Raw genomic sequence first — 20,992 nt, forward strand, 5'->3', positions numbered from 1 at the left:
GAACTCGAAATCCGGAGAGAATCCATAAGAGTCAAAAAAGCTGGATTGACCATTCTCATCCAATGTCAGAGCTAGCCAGTGTTCCCCCGGCATGTGTGAAGGATGTGTATTCACGATAAAGTAGGCCGGCCCTGGGAATTTGTCAGCTAGCAGCGGCAGCTGGTCGCACGGCCACACACCGCAAAACAAATCTCCCAGCAGATGACGCATCAGGCTCTCAATTTCATGATTATTCATGCCTAATTAGATTAATAATAATCCACCAGCACACGCCTCTTTGAATCAATCTCTAAAATAGAATCATAACAAGCGTAGATGATCAGCGTGGTGGTATATGGCAACGGGTTTCTGAAGCGCATTTCCAATCTTAAATTCCCACTGGAAACTGGAGATAGAGCATCTGTGTCCTCACCCGGGTTAAGATTAAATGTGAATAGAGAGTATCCTTGATTAAATTCCTGACGTGTTATACTCAGTGGAAGATCTATTAGATGTCGTCCTGTAGCCGTAAACAAGTTGTAATACTCTCTCACTGAATGACCTTGGTTAAAATTTGGCTGGAAGGCTTTAGCAGGAATTTGTCTGCCATCCTTACACAAAGCTAAATATTCCATATCAAAATGATTAAAGTCAAACGGATTGAGATTGCGTGTTCCTGTAAAAGCGTCATGATCCAGTAACGCAATCACCACATACTTGGGAAAGATGCCTAAGAAAAGATTCTCTTGGTTGCATACCCTTGAATTTTCAGGGATGGAATATGTTTTTACATTCACACGTGAAAGTGGATACAGAGCATTTGCTTTCATTAAAGCTGAAGCGTGCCCCAGTCGTACAGCTGGAGAGAGAGTAACTTTTTTGATAAAAAGAGATGCTCCTAATATCTAGAGTGTTGTAAGTGGAGTCTCTTGCGGCCATGAGACAAAAGGCATCGTTGCTTTTGAAGTTTAATTTAAGGTCAACAGAGTTAAAAGAAGTCTCTCGCAGAAAAAATATGTCTGCATGCAGGGGCCCTAGGAGGATGTACCTACCTGGACTTTGCGTTTAAAGGCCTGCTCTGCTGTTAAGACCTTGGTTAGGGCCGTTAGTTGTAACCATAGAGTTCAGAGCACCCTGCATGTCTTTCTAAAAAAGGACCGGAGATAAACTTGGGGTTGTTTAAAGAATCCTCAGAAAGTTTAACAATGTCTCAATCCATGGCTCTATTAATGGCTGTATCGGTGGATTGTGAACTCATTTCGATCTCCGAGAGGTGACGTCACACTGACTGAAGATGGTTTAACCGGGTAGTTGATTGAGCTACAGGTGGCCATCATCTGGCAGGTTTGTTCCATTATCGTTAGTAATTTTCACCTCTGAGATGGCACACAGGTACGTTGAGATCCAGATACTTGTCTACGTCTCCCCGGAATGAAAAACTCGATCGGCCCTCCATCAGTGATTGTGATAACCGGCTGGATCTCGGGTTGTAATTTTATTACTTCGATTGCTAGCTGCGTCATCGGGGCAGAAATAAGTCCAACTCTGCCACGCGTTGCACTCTGGATGGATTTGTTATGTAAAAGAAGCCATTATTTAAATATATCAAAACTGCGGATGGACTTCCTTCCTCTTCGTTGTCAGCTGCGACTGATCTACTTTTTAGCGTTTGTCGTTGTTTTTTTTAACTGTCCTTAAACGATGCACCCAGGGGGTCTTGTTCTGGGTCTTTTGGATAAAACCCATAATTCCTGAACCTTCTTGACCGTCGATGTGTGTAGAACCACTCATTTTACTCACGGCTCTACCGATGACTCCGAAGCGATATTTGATGCAGCCGTTTTAAGATGGGGTTTTGCAATTGCAAATCCTTTTTTAACCAGAGGGGATACGAAGCGGAATAATTTTGAAAATAATGATCCAATTCCGGTCCGTACATGACCGGGGTCCCCATAAAACCCCTGGCAGACTTACGGACCTGATTGACTTACATAGTAATTTACAAAGCGATTTGGATCACGTCTCAGACTTCGATGTGCCATTTTCTCTCTTGCCTGCTATGATGCAGTGTTGAATGACAGCGTAATATGAATGATAACCAATCAATCTTAGAGGTTATATACATATCTCTGGAATAGTTTATACAAATAAAATTTATCTCAGGCTACGTTGTGATATCACCGGTCTGAAGTGTAGTCTTATGACGATCTTTCCGTAGACGAAATTTACAAGAACGTTTTGGTCCGATTTAATTTCTATATTGATATTTTCAAATATGTCTTCTGGAGACTGGAAGGTAGTGGGCGGGGGTTAAACGTCTGAGTAATCATATCACTGAATGTGCCTTGTACTTTGACGGTCCGCAGTAAAGGTGCAAAAGTGTCGCCTACTATTTGTGGGCTGACCACGTCGCTGTAACAGTATAGGTGATAGAAACCAGCCTTTATATCCGCCGGAAAGGAGCCAGTTTTTGGTTCAGAACATGAATCCATTCCCCTTGTTTCACGCCCAATCATATAAGCTAGAGTGCTGAAGAAGCGTATTTCATACGGACTATTTGCTTGAAATGCAAATCTCTTTTGAACTTTGCTGAATTTAATGCGTAAACCCGATTTCAATTTTTTGAAAACATTTCCATCTCTGTCCTCGAGTTGAACAACGCTGTTTATAGTAGCCACTTCTGATCCTTTGCGTATTGATCTCCACATCACCAACCTTCCTCAATTCAAAGTAGGCATCATAATCCGGTAAATTATGCCATGTATGAGGGTAATGAAATCTCGGCTAATGCAACATCCATTGGCCTTCTAAATCAATATGTTGAGCTAAATTTACACGGAAACTTGAACTGGTATTATTTTTAAACACTTCCATGCTAGCTTAGATGGAAGAGTAACGTAAAAGCCATCATCCTCTACCTGACGGTTCATGATGCTGTGTCAACTGTGAGGTTTAGTGCAAACCTTTTTTATACGTTTCGAAGTTCATCAACTTGATCCAACTGTTGAATTTCTCAGGCCAGTTTTTCCAGCGTACAAAAACCTGTTTGACTCCCCTTTGACCGTACGTCGTTTTAATATTTTTTCCACTTGATACATCTTGTTGTTAATATTTTTACTTTTTGAAGTTCCTCAGCGTAAAAGGAACCCTCCGATAGGTTCTCCATCCAAATCTTTGAGTTTGTATACAGGAGGAGAACGGGGTATCCGATCATACACTGTAAACACTTCATCCGTAAACTCTGTTCGTATTTTTTTGTCAAACACTCCACGGACCTTGGATATTCTGACAAGATCCCCTGTTTAAACGTTGTCACTGAGTCCTTGCAATATCTGTTGGACTTGACATCATACAGATTCTGAAACACTTGAAAGGCATTTTTCTGGGGTCACTTCCATAGGGCTCATTTAAATGCTGGAGTGGTAGGAATGGTTGTAGCTTCTAGCTAGGTTTGCAGTACATCGACGTACCGCCGGGTATGTTAGCTGTAAAATATCTCCACATCCTTGTTTTTAATGTGCGGTTAAATCTCTCGACACTGAAGCTTTTGCTTCACTCGCTGTGGCAAAATGTTCAATACCGTGTTTCTCCATTAAAACTTAAATTTCTTGTTAAAAAATTCTTTACCGGCATCTGTCTGAAGTTTTTTGGGGATCTGACTTTCTGTAAAAACTGATTCAATGCCTTTACCACCTCAGCGGCTGTTTTCCTCTTCAAAACTCGTACATACGCCCTTTTTGAAAATATGTCAATGACTGTTAATAAATAATTATAACCATCATTTTCCATGGCCAGAGCTTGCATGTCACAGAGATCAGCCTGGAACTGCCTCAATGGTCTGGTGACAAAAACTCTGTTTCTCGGGAACTTTATCTTGCAGGTTATGTAGAGTATAGGTATCTTCTCCTGATAAAAAATCTTTAACTTTTTCAACCGCAACCTTCTTTCCCGTTCATCTTGCATAACCCTCCTCAGCCTATCTACACCCCCAAAACTTACCGGATTTGAAGGCTATAATATACTTTCTTCATCAGCCGTCTTCCTGCCATCTCTGCCTTATGCTCACTCTGCCGATTACTTGTTAAATAATGAGAAAAAACACACAGGAGGGTAGATTTATCCTTATTTTGTTTTTATTTTTATTTTTTATTTAATATAAACAAAAAACAACCAGAAAACAAAATCAGATAAAATGCAGATGAATTCAAACACTACTAGCTTTTTAAACAACACTTTTGGGAAAGGTTACTATGTTCCTACTTTAATTGTATTTAATAGTAAAAAGAAAAAAGAAGAAAAATCATATAATGCAGATTAACTAAAGTACTGGAATACTAAAAAAAAAAAAAATGATACAACAACAAGTCATCAAACATGTGAGATCAGTTTGTCAGTCCATAGCACTCTGAAACAGAGTTAAATTGTTTGAGATGTTTCTCATCGACCATGCGATCATAAACGTGCGCTATTGCACTGTGGATGCCTTGTACCGATTTCAGTTCATATAAAAACCGTCTTGGCAATCGTCTTCACTCTGAAGTCATCCGCTTGTATGCTTCGAAGTACCAGAAGATTCTGAATAGCAGGAATGAGTTTGGGGGTTACGAGTCGTCGTACGATGCGTTTGAAAGTTGACTTGGTAATAATCCTCCCCCAGTACCTCCAGGCAATGGTGTTGACGCTGGCTTGGGTGGTTCGTTATACATCCATAGCAGGTTTCTCTGAGATAGTTCAAAGAGGTTATGTTGAATAAATGAAGTATCGCTGTTTTCACCGTATTGATGAGGGTGGTTGAGAACCAACCGTCAATTTCGTCCTCCTGGTTACTCTCATCCTCTGCTGAAGGCTGAGGGTCCTCCATCGGTTCCAGGGTTTGTGTAGGGGCTTCGGTAGAGGGTGAGTAGCCGGTGGCTACCTCCTCCTCCACGACCACCTTCATGTCTTCAGGCAGGACATTCGCGTCTACAGACTCAGCCATGAATAGCGGTGATGGTGAGCAGAGGTCTGGAGAAAGCGGTAGATATTTCATGTTGTATCCTGTAGGTGATGCAGGACTGTAGTGGTTCTCTGAGAATGAGGATGTTGAGGTGGATGGTGAGAAGAGGTCAGGGGAAGGCGGATGATATGGTCCAATGTTGAAGCTTTCATCGTGCTCAGGAGAGAAGTGGATCTCTGCTCGGTGGTTGTAGAGATCCCTGTATGGTGTCGGTCCACTCATTCTCATGATACGATTCTCAGTGTCTGTGAGCTTGCAGTTATCCCCCCGTATATATATCATAGGAAGGGGCGTGTCCTCAGAAGAGGGTTCGTTCTAAACGTAAAACAGGAAACATCAGCGTTTTTTTCACTGACATGACATCGATCCAACTTCATGACTTTTGGAAAAGGTCGGAAAGACGATGTCCAATTTCACTCATCTTCTCTGCCCAAGCTTCAACGGCAGAGCCAGCATTGTCTTGAATACGCCGCAGTCTTGATTGAAAGCCTCCAACACAAACAGATCTGAGGGACTCGTCCGGTTGTTCCTGCGTCTGCTTGCCCGAAAAGACCAGCGGCCATTTGCTGTGGTTTTTGACCCCCACACTGCGCTAAAGAGAGGTTCTCTCTCAGCTATTTCAACATCGGATGGTATATGAAACATTCTCGCCCGTTTTACAGGTCGAGGAGACAGTTCATTTTCTTCTTCTTCTTCTTCCTCCCTCTCCTGCCTTGAGACTGTTTCAGGGCTATCATTAAGGTGCGGGATTGCAAGCTTTAACACAGCCCAGTTGCTGTGGGTGAGTGTACACAGAGCCAGTGATCCATCAAATACCTCATCTTGATCCAATTGATACAGGCAAAGCTCTCCTATTTCATACATGAAAATATAACCCCAGCTGCCAACCAGGCCATATGGCTCCAAAGACCATTCTTCCTGCAGAGTCTTGAACGGGGGTCTTTGTACCCTGCAGATGTAGTATGTTGATTTCTTAGGAGCATTCAATTCACGGGATGAATACTGGTAGACGGTCACTGGGGTTTCGCACAGAACTGACATACCTCTTGGCCGAACCGAGGTCTGATTTTCAACCATGGTTGTTGAAGTTGATGTTGGATCCTCATCATCGGTAGAGTATGTCATGACGGGAATTCCGATAGGTATCTCTGTTGAGGAAGTATATGATGCAGTTGCTTGTTCATCATCGATAGGTATCTCTGTTGAGGAAGTATATGATGCAGTTGCTTGTTCATCATTATCATCTTGGCACGCGTTGCGTTTCTCCTCCGCTTGACGATAAACTCTCTTAACTCTAGCCATTGTTGAACGGGTGTTCTTTTTTCCAACGAATGCCGCATGTAAAGTGCAGAGTTTTATCTCTGTATTTAAAGTAAACACTAAAGCACGCCCTATTGTTTTCATTGGGTTATTCAAGGTTTAACGATGCTTACAAACACACCCCCTCTATTTTTAATTGGTGCTGATGCCAAACAGTTTCCGATAATACCATATTTGTCTTGTTCTATTTATAACAAACACACCCCTGTGTTTTAATTGACTCATTTAAGGTATTGCCCCTAATGACGACAACCAATCAGCATCCACGGTTACGCCCCCTTGGACACACTACCTGCTTAACCACGTGACCTCCTGCCCACATGGCAACCACATGGCACCCACATGGCGCCAACCGGAAATCCCGCCCTCACCGGAAGTCCCGCCCACCTGTCAAAAAGTTTGATGAAAGGGTGTACTTAAATTCTCTCACAGATACTACAATTAAAGGTGTAATAAAAGCCATGAAGTCTATTTTCACAAGATATGGGATCCCAGATATTGTTATTTCTGACAATGGTCCTCAATATGCCAGTGAGAAATTCAGGAACATTGCTGGGAGTTTGTGCATTTTACTTCCAGCCCGGGGTATGCACAGTCGAATGGACAGGCAGAAAGAACATGCAAACTATTAAAAAGTTGTTAAAAAAGTCTCAAAAGGATGCAGGGGACCCTTCTGCAGTACAGAAATACGCCACCGGAGAGTGTGGAATTGTCATCTGCTCAGATGCTACTGGGACATCGATTGAAGACAAAGCTTCCGGCATCCACTTCGCTGCTTACGCATGGTGTAAATGAACGGCTAAAAGACAGACAGTCGAAACAAAAGGACTGCTATGAGCGTCATGCTAGACAACTGCCTGAGCTTCATGCTGGAGAAAATGCTAGAGTGCATAATTGATCAAAGTGGAAGCCTGGGGTGGTTCTGAAAGAGCATGAGCAGCCATGTTCCTTTGTAGTTCGCAAACAGGATGGAAGGAATCTAAGGTGCACCAGGAGACATCTCAGAAAGACTGCTGAAAAATTATTTCCACTTCCACTGAGCAGCGTATCTGCTGACTTGGGCTGTGATGACTGCTGATAAGGTTGAGACATACACACAGTTTTCTACAACAGTGCAAAGCGAGGACAGTGGTGTACCGCCTGGGTTCACGCAGCTTAACCACAGTAGATCCGGTAGATTGGTTAGAACTCAAATGATATAGAGAGTAAAATATAGTGGTGGACACTGAAGAGAATTTAAGTACACCCTTTCATCAAACATTTTGACAGGTGGGCGGGACTTCCGGTGAGGGCGGGACTTCCGGTGGGGGCCATGTGGTTGCCATGTGGGCAGGAGGTCACGTGGTCAAGCAGGTGGTGTGTCCAAGGGGGCGTAACCGTGGATGCTGATTGGTTGTCGTCATTAGGGGCAATACCTTAAATGAGTCAATTAAAACACAGGTGTGTGTTTGTTATAAATAGAACAAGACAAATATGGTATTATCGGAAACTGTTTGGCATCAGCACCAATTAAAAATAGAGGGGGTGTGTTTGTAAGCATCGTTAAACCTTGAATAACCCAATGAAAACAATAGGGCGTGCTTTAGTGTTTACTTTAAATACAGAGATAAAACTCTGCACTTTACATGCAGCATTCGTTGGAAAAAAGAACACCCGTTCAACAACGGCTAGAGTTAAGAGAGTTTATCGTCAAGCAAGCGGAGGAGAAACGCAACGCGTGCCAAGATGATGATGATGAACAAGCAACTGCATCATATACTTCCTCAACGGAGATACCTATCGATGATGAACAAGCAACTGCATCATATACTTCCTCAACGGAGATACCTATCGGAATTCCCATCATGACATACTCTACCGATGATGAGGATCCAACATCAACTTCAACAACCATGGTTGAAAATCAGACCTCGGTTCGGCCAAGAGGTATGTCAGTTCTGTGCGAAACCCCAGTGACCATCTACCAGTATTCATCCCGTGAATTGAATGCTCCTAAGAAATCAACATACTACATCTGCAGGGTACAAAGACCCCCGTTCGACACTCTGCAGGAAGAATGGTCTTTGGAGCCATATGGCCTGGTTGGCAGCTGGGGTTATATTTTCATGTATGAAATAGGAGAGCTTTGCCTGTATCAATTGGATCAAGATGAGGTATTTAATGGATCACTGGCTCTGTGTACTCTCACCCACAGCGACTGGGCTGTTTTAAGGCTTGCAATCCCGCACCTTAATGATAGCCCTGAAACAGTCTCAAGGCAAGAGAGGGAGGAAGAAGAAGAAAATGAACTGTCTCCTCGACCTGTAAAACGGGCGAGAATGTTTCATATACCATCCGATGTTGAAATAGCTGAGAGAGAACCTCTCTTTAGCGCAGTGTGGGGGTCAAAAACCACAGCAAATGGCCGCTGGTCTTTTCGGGCAAGCAGTCGCAGGAACAACCGGACGAGTCCCTCAGATCTGTTTGTGTTGGAGGCTTTCAATCAGGATTGCGTCGTATTCAAGACAATGCTGGCTCTGCCGTTTGAAGCTTGGGCAGAGAAGATGAGTGAAATTGGACATCGTCTTTCCGACCTTTTCCACAAGTCACGAAGTTGGATCGATGTCATGTCAGTGAAAAAAACGCTGACGTTTCCTGTTTTACGTTTAGAATGAACCCTCTTCTGAGGACACGCCCCTTCCTATGATATATATACGGGGGGATAACTGCAAGCTCACAGACACTGAGAATCGTATCATGAGAATGAGTGGACCGACACCATACAGGGATCTCTACAACCACCGAGCAGAGATCCACTTCTCTCCTGAGCACGATGAAAGCTTCAACATTGGACCATATCATCCGCCTTCCCCTGACCTCTTCTCACCATCCACCTCAACATCCTCATTCTCAGAGAACCACTTCAGTCCTGCATCACCTACAGGATACAACATGAAATATCTACCGCTTTCTCCAGACCTTTGCTCACCATCACCGCTATTCATGGCTGAGTCTGTAGACGCGAATGTCCTGCCTGAAGACATGAAGGTGGTCGCGGAGGAGGAGGTAGCCACCGGCTACTCACCCTCTACCGAAGCCCCTACACAAACCCTGGGACCGATGGAGGACCCTCAGCCTTCAGCAGAGGATGAGAGTAACCAGGAGGACGAAATTGACGGTTGGTTCTCAACCACCCTCATCAATACGGTGAAAACAGCGATACTTCATTTATTCAACATAACCTCTTTGAACTATCTCAGAGAAACCTGCTATGGATGTATAACGAACCACCCGAGCCAGCGTCAACACCATTGCCTGGAGGTACTGGGGGAGGATTATTACCAAGTCAACTTTCAACGCATCGTACGACGACTCGTAACCCCCAAACTCGTTCCTGCTATTCAGAATCTTCTGGTACTTCGAAGCATACAAGCGGATGACTTCAGAGTGAAGACGATTGCCAAGACGGTTTTATATGAACTGAAATCGGTACAAGGCATCCACAGTGCAATAGCGCACGTTTATGATCGCATGGTCGATGAGAAACATCACAAACAACTTAACTCTGTTTCAGAGTGCTATGGACTGACAAACTGATCTCACATGTTTGATGACTTGTTGTATCATTTTTTTTTAGTATTCCAGTACTTCAGTTAATCTGCATTATATGATTTTTCTTCTTTTTTCTTTTTACTATTAAATACAATTAAAGTAGGAACATAGTAACCTTTCCCAAAAGTGTTGTTTAAAAGCTAGTAGTGTTTGAATTCATCTGCATTTTATCTGATTTTGTTTTCTGGTTGTTTTTTGTTTATATTAAATACAAAAAAAAATAAAAAAAAATAAGGATAAATCTACCCTCCTGTGTGTTTTTTCTCATTATTTAACAAGTAATCGGCAGAGTGAGCATAAGGCAGAGATGGCAGGAAGACGGCTGATGAAGAAAGTATATTATAGCCCTTCAAATCCGGTAAGTTTTGGGGGTGTAGATAGGCTGAGGAGGGTTATGCAAGATGAAACGGGAAAGAAGGTTGCGGTTGAAAAAGTTAAAGATTTTTTATCAGGAGAAGATACCTATACTCTACATAAACCTGCAAGAATAAAGTTCCCAAGAAACAGAGTTTTTGTCACCAGACCATTGAGGCAGTTCCAGGCTGATCTCTGTGACATGCAAGCTCTGGCCATGGAAAATGATGGTTATAATTATTTATTAACAGTCATTGACATCTTTTCAAAAAGGGCGTATGTACGAGTTTTGAAGAGGAAAACAGCCGCTGAGGTGGTAAAGGCATTTGAATCAGTTTTTACAGAAAGTCAGATCCCCAAAAAACTTCAGACTGATGCCGGTAAATAATTTTTTAACAAGAAATTTAAGGTTTTAATGGAGAAACACGGTATTGAACATTTTGCCACAGCGAGTGAAGCAAAAGCTTCAGTGGTCGAGAGATTTAACCGCACATTAAAAACAAGGATGTGGAGATATTTTACAGCTAACAACACCCGGCGGTACGTCGATGTACTGCAAAACCTAGCTAGAAGCTACAACCATTCCTACCACTCCAGCATTAAAATGAGCCCTATGGAAGTGACCCCAGAAAATGCCTTTCAAGTGTTTCAGAATCTGTATGATGTCAAGTCCAACAGATATTGCAAGGACTTAGTGACAACGTTTAAACAAGGCGGTAATCTGCCAGGGTTTTATGGGGCCCCGGTCATGTACGGACGCGGAATTGGATCATTATTTTTTCAAAAATGTTTTCAAAATTATTCCGCTTCGTATCCCCTCTGGTTAAAAAAGGATTTGCAATTGCAAAACCCCATCTTAAAACGGCTACATAAAATATCGCTTCGGATGTCATCGGTAGAGCCGTGAGTAAAATGAGTGGTTCTACACACACCGACGGTCAAGAAGGTTCAGGAATTATGGTTTTATCCAAAAGATCCAGAACAAGACCCCCTGGTGATCGTTTAAGGACGGTTAAAAAACAACGACAAACGCGAAAAAGGAGATCAGTCGCAGCTGACAAACGAAGAGGAAGGAAGTCATCCGCAAGTTTTGATATATTTAAATAATGGCTCTTTTACATAACAAATCATCAGAGTGCACGCTGGCAGAGTTGGACTTACTTTCTGCCCCGATGACACAGCTATCGATTGAAGATAAAATTTACACCGAGATCCAGCCTTTATCAGCAATCACTGATGGAGGGCCGATCGAGTTTTTCATTCCGGGAGACGGAGAAAAGTATCTGGATCTCAACGATACGCTGTTGCATCTCAGAGTGAAAATTACTAACGAGAATGGAACAAACCTGCCAGATGATGCACTTGTAGGGCTCATCAACTACCCGTTAAACACCATCTTCAGTCAGTGTGACGTCACTCTCGGAGATCGAATGATTTCACAATCCAGCGCTACACATCCATATAGAGCCATGATTGAGACATTGTTAAACTTTTCTGAGGATTCTTTAAAAACCCAGTTTAGCTCTGGTCTTTTTTATAAAGACACTGCAGGTGCTCTGAACTCTATTGTTACAACTAACGGCCCTAACCAAGGTCTTAACAGCAGAGCAGGCTTTACGGCAAATTCCAGGGAGGTACATCTCCTAGGCCCCCTGCATGCAGACATATTTTTCTGCGAGAGACTTCTTTTAAACTCTGTTGACCTTAAAATTAAACTTACAAGAGCCAACGATGCCTTTTGTCTCATGGCAGCAAGAGACTCCACTTACAAACTCAGGATATTAGGAGCATCTCTTTTTATCAAAAAAGGTACTGTCTCTCCAGCTGTACGACTGGGGCACGCTTCAGCTTTAATGAAAGCAAATGCTCTGTATCCACTTTCATGTGTGAATGTAAAAACATATTCCATCCCTGAAAATTCAAGGGTATGCAACCAAGAGAATCTTTTCTTAGGCGTCTTTCCCAAGTATGTGGTGATTGCGTTACTGGATCATGACGCTTTTACAGGAACACGCAATCTCAATCCGTTTGACTTTAATCATTTTGATATGGAATATTTAGCTTTGTGTAAGGATGGCAGACAAATTCCTGCTAAAGCCTTCCAGCCCAATTTTAACCAAGGTCATTCCGTGAGAGAGTATTACAACTTGTTTACGGCTACAGGACAACATCTAAAAGATCTTCCACTGAGTATAACACGTTAGGAATTTAATCAAGGATACTCTCTATTCACATTTAATCTTAACCCGGGCGAGGACACAGATGCTCTATCTCCAGTTTCCAGTGGGAATTTAAGATTGGAAATGCGCTTCAGAAACCCGTTGCCATATACCACCACGCTGATCATCTACGCTTGTTATGATTCTATTTTAGAGATTGATTCAAAGAGGCGTGTGCTGGTGGATTATTATTAATCTAATCAGGCATGAATAATCATGAAATTGAGAGCCTGATGCGTCATCTGCTGGGAGATTTGTTTTGTGGTGTATGGCCGTGCGACCAGCTGCCGCTGCTAGCTGACAAATTCCCAGGGCCGGCCTACTTTATTGTGAACACACATCATTCACACATGCCTGGAGAACACTGGCTAGCTCTGACATTGGATGAGAATGGTCAATCCAGCTTTTTTGACTCTTATGGATTCTCTCCGGATTTCGAGTTCTACCCGTCAAGCATCGTAACATTTTTAGAAGACAGATCCTCAAAAATATTGTATCATAATAATCAGCTTCAAAACACTCTGTCCACTGTGTGCGGTCACCATTGCATTTTTTATCTATGTCATAGAGCGTGCGGATTATCAATGCAGCAAGTGTTGTCGAAATACACCGGAGATGTGATTAAGAATGATTTAATGGTATCTAACTTTGTGAAAAAATATCAGAAATGTGTCATTAATCAAAGTTGTACATTTTATACTCACGGAACATGCTCTTTGGAGATGTTTCTGGATTGTTATGGAATTTAAAATGTCTTATATATTTTTTTTCATTGTTTGTTTGTTTTTTTTTCTTCTTATGATTTAATATTTGTGTAATGATATCATATGTTAGTGTGTGAAGTAGAGAACGAAGTTAGACTTGAAAATATAATCAATAAATATTTTATTGAATAAAAGAAATAGGCTACATGTTTCATTTTCTTATAACGGTTTATGGTAAAAATGTAATCCATCGGGGTGGTAGTGTCGTCTTACGAAGAGACCTTTTTGATCTCCCATCAGCATTTTTTGGATCTTCCAGCTCAGATCTCGACCAATGGGGAGAATGAGTTATCTGCCTTCTTCTTCTTTTTCTTCTCTGCTTAACGCTGGGGGTGTACCCCCATTTTCAATCGATGTACCCTCTGTTTTGAAACATCTATATTCTTCACGTGCATAAGGGTTAATGACTGAAGATATAGGGATGTTTACTTCTGACATGGAGTGTAGAAAATCAGACCATCCTCGGGTTTGTGATGCTCCAGATTTTTTAAACGGAAGCATGAGATTTTTCAACAAATCAATCATGTGGGACCCTTTTATAACATTCCCTTTAAATACAAATTCACCTCGCGAAGTCCAACTCTCACTTCTTTCGGATAATTTCTTCAAAATGTACTCGGCATTTTTACGGTTGTGTTTAGGAAGGCTTTTCAGTACTTCCGTAAGAACCTGATCCTTAGGGGCCTCGTCCTGCCCTGGGCCTTGTTTTTCTTGGGACCGCTCATGTTCAGGAACCTCTGTGTCACGCTGCAGCGTTAAACTGACCCGATGTTTTTCTTCTTTTACACCTTGCTTAAGTAAAGTCAGATACCTCTGGAGAAGAGCATCGTATCTCTTGATTTTTTCATAAGAAGTCAAACCCGGCTCGTTTAATATCGCTCTCATTTCAGCATCCAAATTCTCCTCCGCCGTCTGTCTGATGGACGTGTCTGACTGGGTCAGACGCTTGAATTGAGGTGAAATGAGAAACATCTTCTGCGATGTTCTGAGAGACATTATCTCCTGATGATTCCACCCACTAGATCACCAATCAAGGGTGCAAGAGCCCTTAAGATGGGGAGAATAAAACCACCTCGTTGCTTTTTGAGAGCCAACTGTTTAGTTTTTATCCCGGTTCTTTTATCACCCAACAATCTGATGATATTTATTTGTTTCTTCAATTGTCGGTGTTGAGAGGGTGATAGTTTAATGTTACCTTTTAGGATATTCAGTGCAATCTCGCACAGAGCCTGAATAAAGTCGGGAGAGCAGTGTGCGAGAATATCTTTACGTTTCTGTGGACAGGCCTGGTACAAAGCTCTGAATAATGGTAAATTCCTTTTTATACGCGCAGACATGATGACTTACTTTGTTCTGGGTACGTACACAGCAGGCCACTGCTGAGGAAGTATCCCCGTTCTCAGTCTGAAATGTTCTGGGTAGGTAGGCGTAAAATCGATGATTAAATATCCATGAGCTTCTCTCGTTGCGTCTTCAAAACTCTCCAAGAAGAGACCCTTTTGAGATGGAAACATTTGGCGGGCCAGTATATTCAGCTGGAGTTTATCTCTCGGGTTCTTAAACAACACCATATAATTACAGTTCAAACTAATAGTGCGACTGAACTTCCCCTGATGAAAAACATTCTGAGTCAACATCATAACGCTCATATTACGATGGTGACGAAACTGGGTAAAGACCTCATCACGTTTTCATCATCTGAGGCTTGAGCAATAACATCGTCTAGAATAATCAGATGATTCTGAACAGGAGGAAACAGGTTTTCATCTTCAAAAGAATGAGGCAATCCTTCCACAAAGGTAATATTTTTATTCATCTTCTGCAATTCAGCATACATGGGTTGAAAAGATGTGTAAATCCATACAATATTTTCTGGAACAATATCCATGACATGATTACAGTTTTGTAAAATACTTTTTACAAAGAAAGTTTTCCCGCAGCCGCTGGGTCCAACTATCATACATGAGAAAGGTGCTCTAATCTAGGATCAAATCAATCTCCTGTAAATCATGTGACTTTTTATTTTATTTCTTCTTCAACTCTAATAACCGAAAGGCAGAGTTGTCCCGTCAGAAAAAAGACGTCTCTTATCATACACCAGTCGAAACGTTTTAAGAAATGTCGCGTTTGTCAAACGGAATCTCTTTTTATCCCTCCTGATCGTGTGCTGAGGATTTCATGACACCCTCACTTGACCCCTGTAAAGTAGCCCTCGACTAGCCCTTTGATGCTGTCAAAATTGACCCTCTCGACTGCATTCATGCGTCTGGTGATGCCTTTAGCACGTATCACTACTTTTTTACGGTTTTTAGTTTGGTATGCATAACTCTTGGGTCTGTCGATGCAAACTCCGAAATGCTGTCACCATCTAACTCGTCAGTAAGATCACCCAGATAATTCCCCAATTCCAGAGGAGTTTCACCACTTTTGTCACATAAATCAAACTGTCCGTGTCAATATAAATCAATCTGTCCTGTAACTTCTCCATGCTGCTGAGAAGTTTTAAACGTGCAATAAGCGGTGGTGAATGCTGCTATAACACATTATTTGTCTTACTTGGTGGATATATGACACGTTTGCTGTAGTTCCACTGCACTACACACATTTCAGGGTTTGAAAAAATGAAATAGTTAACCCTGTATTTACTCGAGAACATGAAGCTGAAAAGTCTTCAGGGTTAGTGATGACTGTGGTCTGAGACAGATCACTTCTTTGCGCAAATTTCCCCCAAAAACTGTTTAAACACAATTTTGCAACCTGCCTTTTGGCAGGATTCATCTCGATTTTCTCAGGGTCTAATTGGATGCCCTGATGCGGTTTGTAGTCGCTTATTATACTTTGACTACTCTCCTGATCCATTGCTTCAGACGGATAGCCTGAAGCCTCCTGCTTACCCTTAAAAAGCAATGAATGTAAACTTTAAAGATTGTATCACTTCTCTTTCAAAATGCCACCCCTCTGTGATTTTAGCAAGACGATACTACACTCCAACGCTTTACAGAGTTCTACAACGCCCATACTCCCTCAAAGCTCTTCTTGATCATTATGCATGCAGGGACCTGACTGGTAATTTAATTCAGCGCATGTGTGGCCGAGAGTGAACACAAGTTTACCTTGGGATGTTCTGTAAGGTAAACAGGGAACAACAGGTTACGTGGTGGTAGATCCACAGCTTTGATTATACCGAAGTAGCTGCTGGGGTCATCAAAATCTTTGTAATGATGGTGGGGTGTCCGAGGGGAAAAAACGCAGATGGCGTTTACATAAGGGTACAGAGATGTGTAATCCACATAGTGTACAGTTTCATCCGGTTCCGCTGTGTACCTCAACTTCATAGGACAGGTGCGTCCACCATACAGCACATCCCGGGGGGATAGCGGTTCGGGTGCATTAACTTTCTCAAGAAAGCTGATCACCCCTGGGTCTGATTTTTTCATTTCAATCCACTCATGCTCCCATATGACTTCGAGACGAAGGCCGTACACAGTTTGTAACACCTTGCTTCTCTCAACAGTGGCTGCGTAAAACTGTTCAAATGCGACCCCTCTCAACGGACACTTGTCATGAGGCATGTAACACTTTTTACAGCCGTGGAAAAAACAGCCGTAAAATTCAAACGCATCTTTGACACCGTTAATCTCTGCATACCCATCCACTGAATATGGGCCGATTTTCTTTTCACCCCTATTTAATGCATGCTCGATAAATATGGCTCTGCTGTCTGCAATCCAGCCGAGCCATTGAATGGACGCGCTGGAGAACGTTTTACTGCTACGTCTGTAGTCCAGAGGTGATGGAATGGCTTAAGGTTTGAGGAGGAAGGAAATTGGGTTCAAAAACCCTTGCATGCGGGGCTGATGCTATTGTGATACTTTAAACGGATGATTGCCAACTATAGGGGCTGTTGTCTCCTTAAAGACTCGCTCTCTGAATTTAAGCATCCTTGAAACAGAATTTTCACGTCATTTTTACAATACGAATAGCTTCTTTCTTAAAGTCAAATACCCTCTTTGCTCGCTTCTCTGTACCAGCTGTAAACACCTGTTGTTCTTGAAGATCATTCGTTCTACCTCGTAGCAGGATGGAGGAGGAAAAGGCCCCACTAACTGGAGACGTTGTTCAGAGGAAAATAGGTGGGGGGAAAAAAACCCTTTGCTTTGATCGGTAAAAGCCTACGCTTTCGGCATGGCACTAAGCTTCATGCACATGAAGGACCAGGCTATCAATGTATTTAACCTGGAATCAGGGTCGGTTAAACAGAGAAGTTTGCTCCCTACCATGACGAGATGAGGTTTAATCCCTAACTGCAGCATTGCTGTGAGAATCAGGTAACCATCATACCCCCGCGCATTGTGCGCTATTAAGGTGAAGCCTCTGTCCTTCGGCCTCCTGAAATGCAGGATAAATTTTTGGGTGCAATTCAGTCCATAGCGTACCATTCATCACCTTTCAACGTTTTTAGCACAGACCAGAAAGGGGGGCACGCCGCTCTCATTGACGAGGCATTCGAAATCATAAAAAATCAGTTTATCATCAAGCTGATTAATTGCACTGCAGGCAGAATGTAACACTTATGACCATCGCATGTAATGTCTAGGCTGGGGGGTACATTTTCACCGCAAATACTGCATTTTACATTACCACACGTGTGTTTATTCGGTTACTGATTGGAATAACGTATATCCGTTTGCATACTTTACACAATTTTACCAACTCACAGTCACTCATAGGCCTTTCAGCACTATTTCTGATGCGCGGTTCCCTGTGTCTACTGAAAACATGAGGAATTACGACAGAGTCTTTGACAGCCTGCACAGCTTACAGGATTGCTAATCTCTTGCATACATTTATATGTTCGACACACTGGACACTACCTTCACAATGGTGTGTATTTGCATTATCATAGCTGGTGTAACGTAATTACAAATATATCTGCACACCCGTAAAACCTTTGAGATTTTTATCCCATAGTAATGACCTTGAAATAACAGCAAAACAGAGGGTTTGAACGATCAGGGAAACTGGTCTCAAATTACACAGAGCAGTAGAGCCTGTGGTTCTGTGAAACACTACAATTTTTCTCTTCAGAATGTTTCAAATTTACCAATATCACTAAAAGTAACTGCTGTTTGCTCGTCAAGGCTGCCTGATGCTGCCATCTCCTCCCCAGTTCTACAGCACGGTGATCCGTGAGCTCAGGATCAGAGACGTGTGTGAGGCTGATTGCAAAACATAACTGATTACCGGTATTGTTTATAATATACAAATGACTCATTTTCTTATTAAACGTTCACAGTCTAAACGTTCCTGCAGCTTTACGCTTAGAACCTCCTGCTGGGTCATTAACAACCTGAAGAACAAATTCCATGTTATTATCTACAGGTATATTTGCATTCGATTGTACTAAATCGTCGAGGAAGTTCTCGAAAGCAGGCAGGATCATATTTCCATCATCTGTAACAGTAAATGTGATGTGACGATTGAGATTTTCACCCACTAATTCCAGCTGCACAACGTTGTTACGTCTGGTTAACAATCTCGCAGCGTCGGCTAATTCAATGATAATACGCATGATGTCTGTATAGAATGCTGCTAAATCTGGAACGTTACTTGGACAGGGCGGCGGTATGGTAAAAGGTCTCCTTATTTCATGGTTATTAAAATGTTCACGTTCAACCACCGCTGGAGGATCTCGCTCTATTTGATCAGAACTAACTGCTACGTCCGTATTGAAATGACCCCCGTGATGATCTGCGGCACGTGACGTAGAAGGATTCTGATGAGTGTCAGGTGGATCATTTTGCTCAATACTGATGTGGACAGATGGTACTCTATTTAATCTTAAAGAGCCCCTGATTGATAATGTTTTAAAAAGTCACCGTCTGATGTCATTTATTACATTTTCACTGTTAGCAGGAGATGCATTTCAAACATGGTTTATCTGCATACTTTCTGCATTAACGGAACTTTTCTGTAGTTCATTAATACTAAAGTTCTTATTTCATCCAGGGCCCCCCCAAAAAGTCTGATCGGTTATTCCATTTCTATGAACATAAGAAAAAAAGAAATAAAACTAACCCTACGAAAAAACAAAAAACAAAACAAAACACAGTGATCAGTTCAGTTTTAAATCCACTTAGATGTCACCAAATGCTTCTTTAACAGAATCTGAACTGCTGCCAGAAGCGGTACACGATGAGCCTTACTTACGAGATTCCCGTGAGGCTGTAGAGGACTGTTCTTCCTGCGCTGGCCGTTTCTGGGCCAATCTGTCCTACCTATACAACCGTACCTCTGTAAGGAGAATGAACAAAAAATAAATAAATAAATAAATAAATATATATATATATATATATTGAAATAATCACATTAAAGCTGGAAAAAAACAAAGGAATTCAAATTAATTCAGTATGTATGTATGAATTAAAACGTACCGTTCATTAATCCACTCACTAGCGTTGCTCTGCTTTGTAGCGCAGAGAGTCGCTGTCTTTTGGCCGGGGTTAAATATTCTGTAAAAACAGAAGACAATAAAAGTTATCTTACGCTGCGCAGCACAGCGTTCATAAATAAAACGAAAAATAGTTTTTAAAATACACGTTTTTTTTTTTTTTTTTTAATCTTACTGCGATTCTTTGCGGTAAAACCTCCAGATTTCACTTCTTGTTGAACTGAAACGGTGCCTCTCTGCTGAAAGCTGTCTTGATCTTTGAAAAGCGACCTTCTGGTGGGCGGATTTAATGTGGCATCTTTGGATGTATCTGTAAACAGGTTTATATGACATTTTATTGAACTATGCTTAAAATACATATATATTGTTTTTATTTAATTTTTATTAATTTTTTCTACCCTGCTGCTGCTGCTGCTGCTGCTGCTGCTCGACAGCTGTGTCTTCCACAGAGCTCTCAGTCGAATCTGTAAACAGTTTTTATCTGAGGTTTAAAATACATTCACTCTCAAAGAAAAATAGCTGGTTCCTAGGACTTACTTACTTTCTGGTGGTGGTGCCGGTAACTTATCCGGTGTGTCTTCAGGGGAAATGATGATAATTGACGGAGGAGTATTCAAAGAATCAGTTTTAATTTCAGTTGTGGTTGGGGTTTTTTCTTGTTTGGAAATAATTCGCCTTCTCAATTTTGACTGTCGATTCCAGCCACTGAACCCTCCAACTTGATCATTCGGGTTTACCTCTCTCATCAAATCTATAAATTGAAACATTGTCAAGGGTTAACTATAATATATATATATATATATATATATATATATATAAACAATATATATAAACAAAATTAGAGAACATTCACATGCATTTAATGATTTCTTTAAAATGAATACTTACTTACTTACTTACGTTTAAAGAAGTCATTGTGCTTTTGTGAATTATCAGAAGTAGAAGCCACAATTTCCGGATTTCCTGAAATATTTACCGACATTTTTTCTTGTCAGTACTGGTATTTTCAATGTAACAAGTGTTATGGTTCAAAGACATTCAGCATTTGAAGACCCTGACACTGAGGTTAGCCAATGAAACAGCCCCCGAACAACATTTTACACACAGTATTTATACCAGAACATGACAGTGTTATCTCAACTGCAAAGACTGTTTTTAAGACCAAAACCCTTCTTGAGTTCAAAGGTGATATGGTTATCTAAGAAACAGACGTAACTGCCCCTTCCTGACATCGCCCCTAACAGTTGGATATGGTATAACTGTAACTCCCCTGAATAACCTTTTACTCTAAGATGAAAAAGTAAATGTTTTAGAAAAG

At 41.6% G+C, this 20,992-nt stretch overlaps 1 protein-coding gene across 1 annotated transcript in view; it reads right to left on the bottom strand.

Moving 5' to 3' along the window:
• The window catches only part of LOC124863032 (multidrug resistance-associated protein 1-like), a 28,858-nt gene extending 27,524 nt beyond the window's left edge, over positions 1–1,334 (bottom strand). The window contains exon 1 of the mRNA XM_047357272.1: positions 1,265–1,334. Coding sequence (XP_047213228.1) covers positions 1,265–1,334 — 70 coding nt within the window. The remainder of the gene's footprint in view (positions 1–1,264) is intronic.
• Between the last annotated feature and the right edge of the window lie 19,658 nt (positions 1,335–20,992).

Source organism: Girardinichthys multiradiatus, chromosome X (assembly GCF_021462225.1).
Source record: "Girardinichthys multiradiatus isolate DD_20200921_A chromosome X, DD_fGirMul_XY1, whole genome shotgun sequence".
Taxonomy (NCBI): domain Eukaryota; kingdom Metazoa; phylum Chordata; class Actinopteri; order Cyprinodontiformes; family Goodeidae; genus Girardinichthys; species Girardinichthys multiradiatus.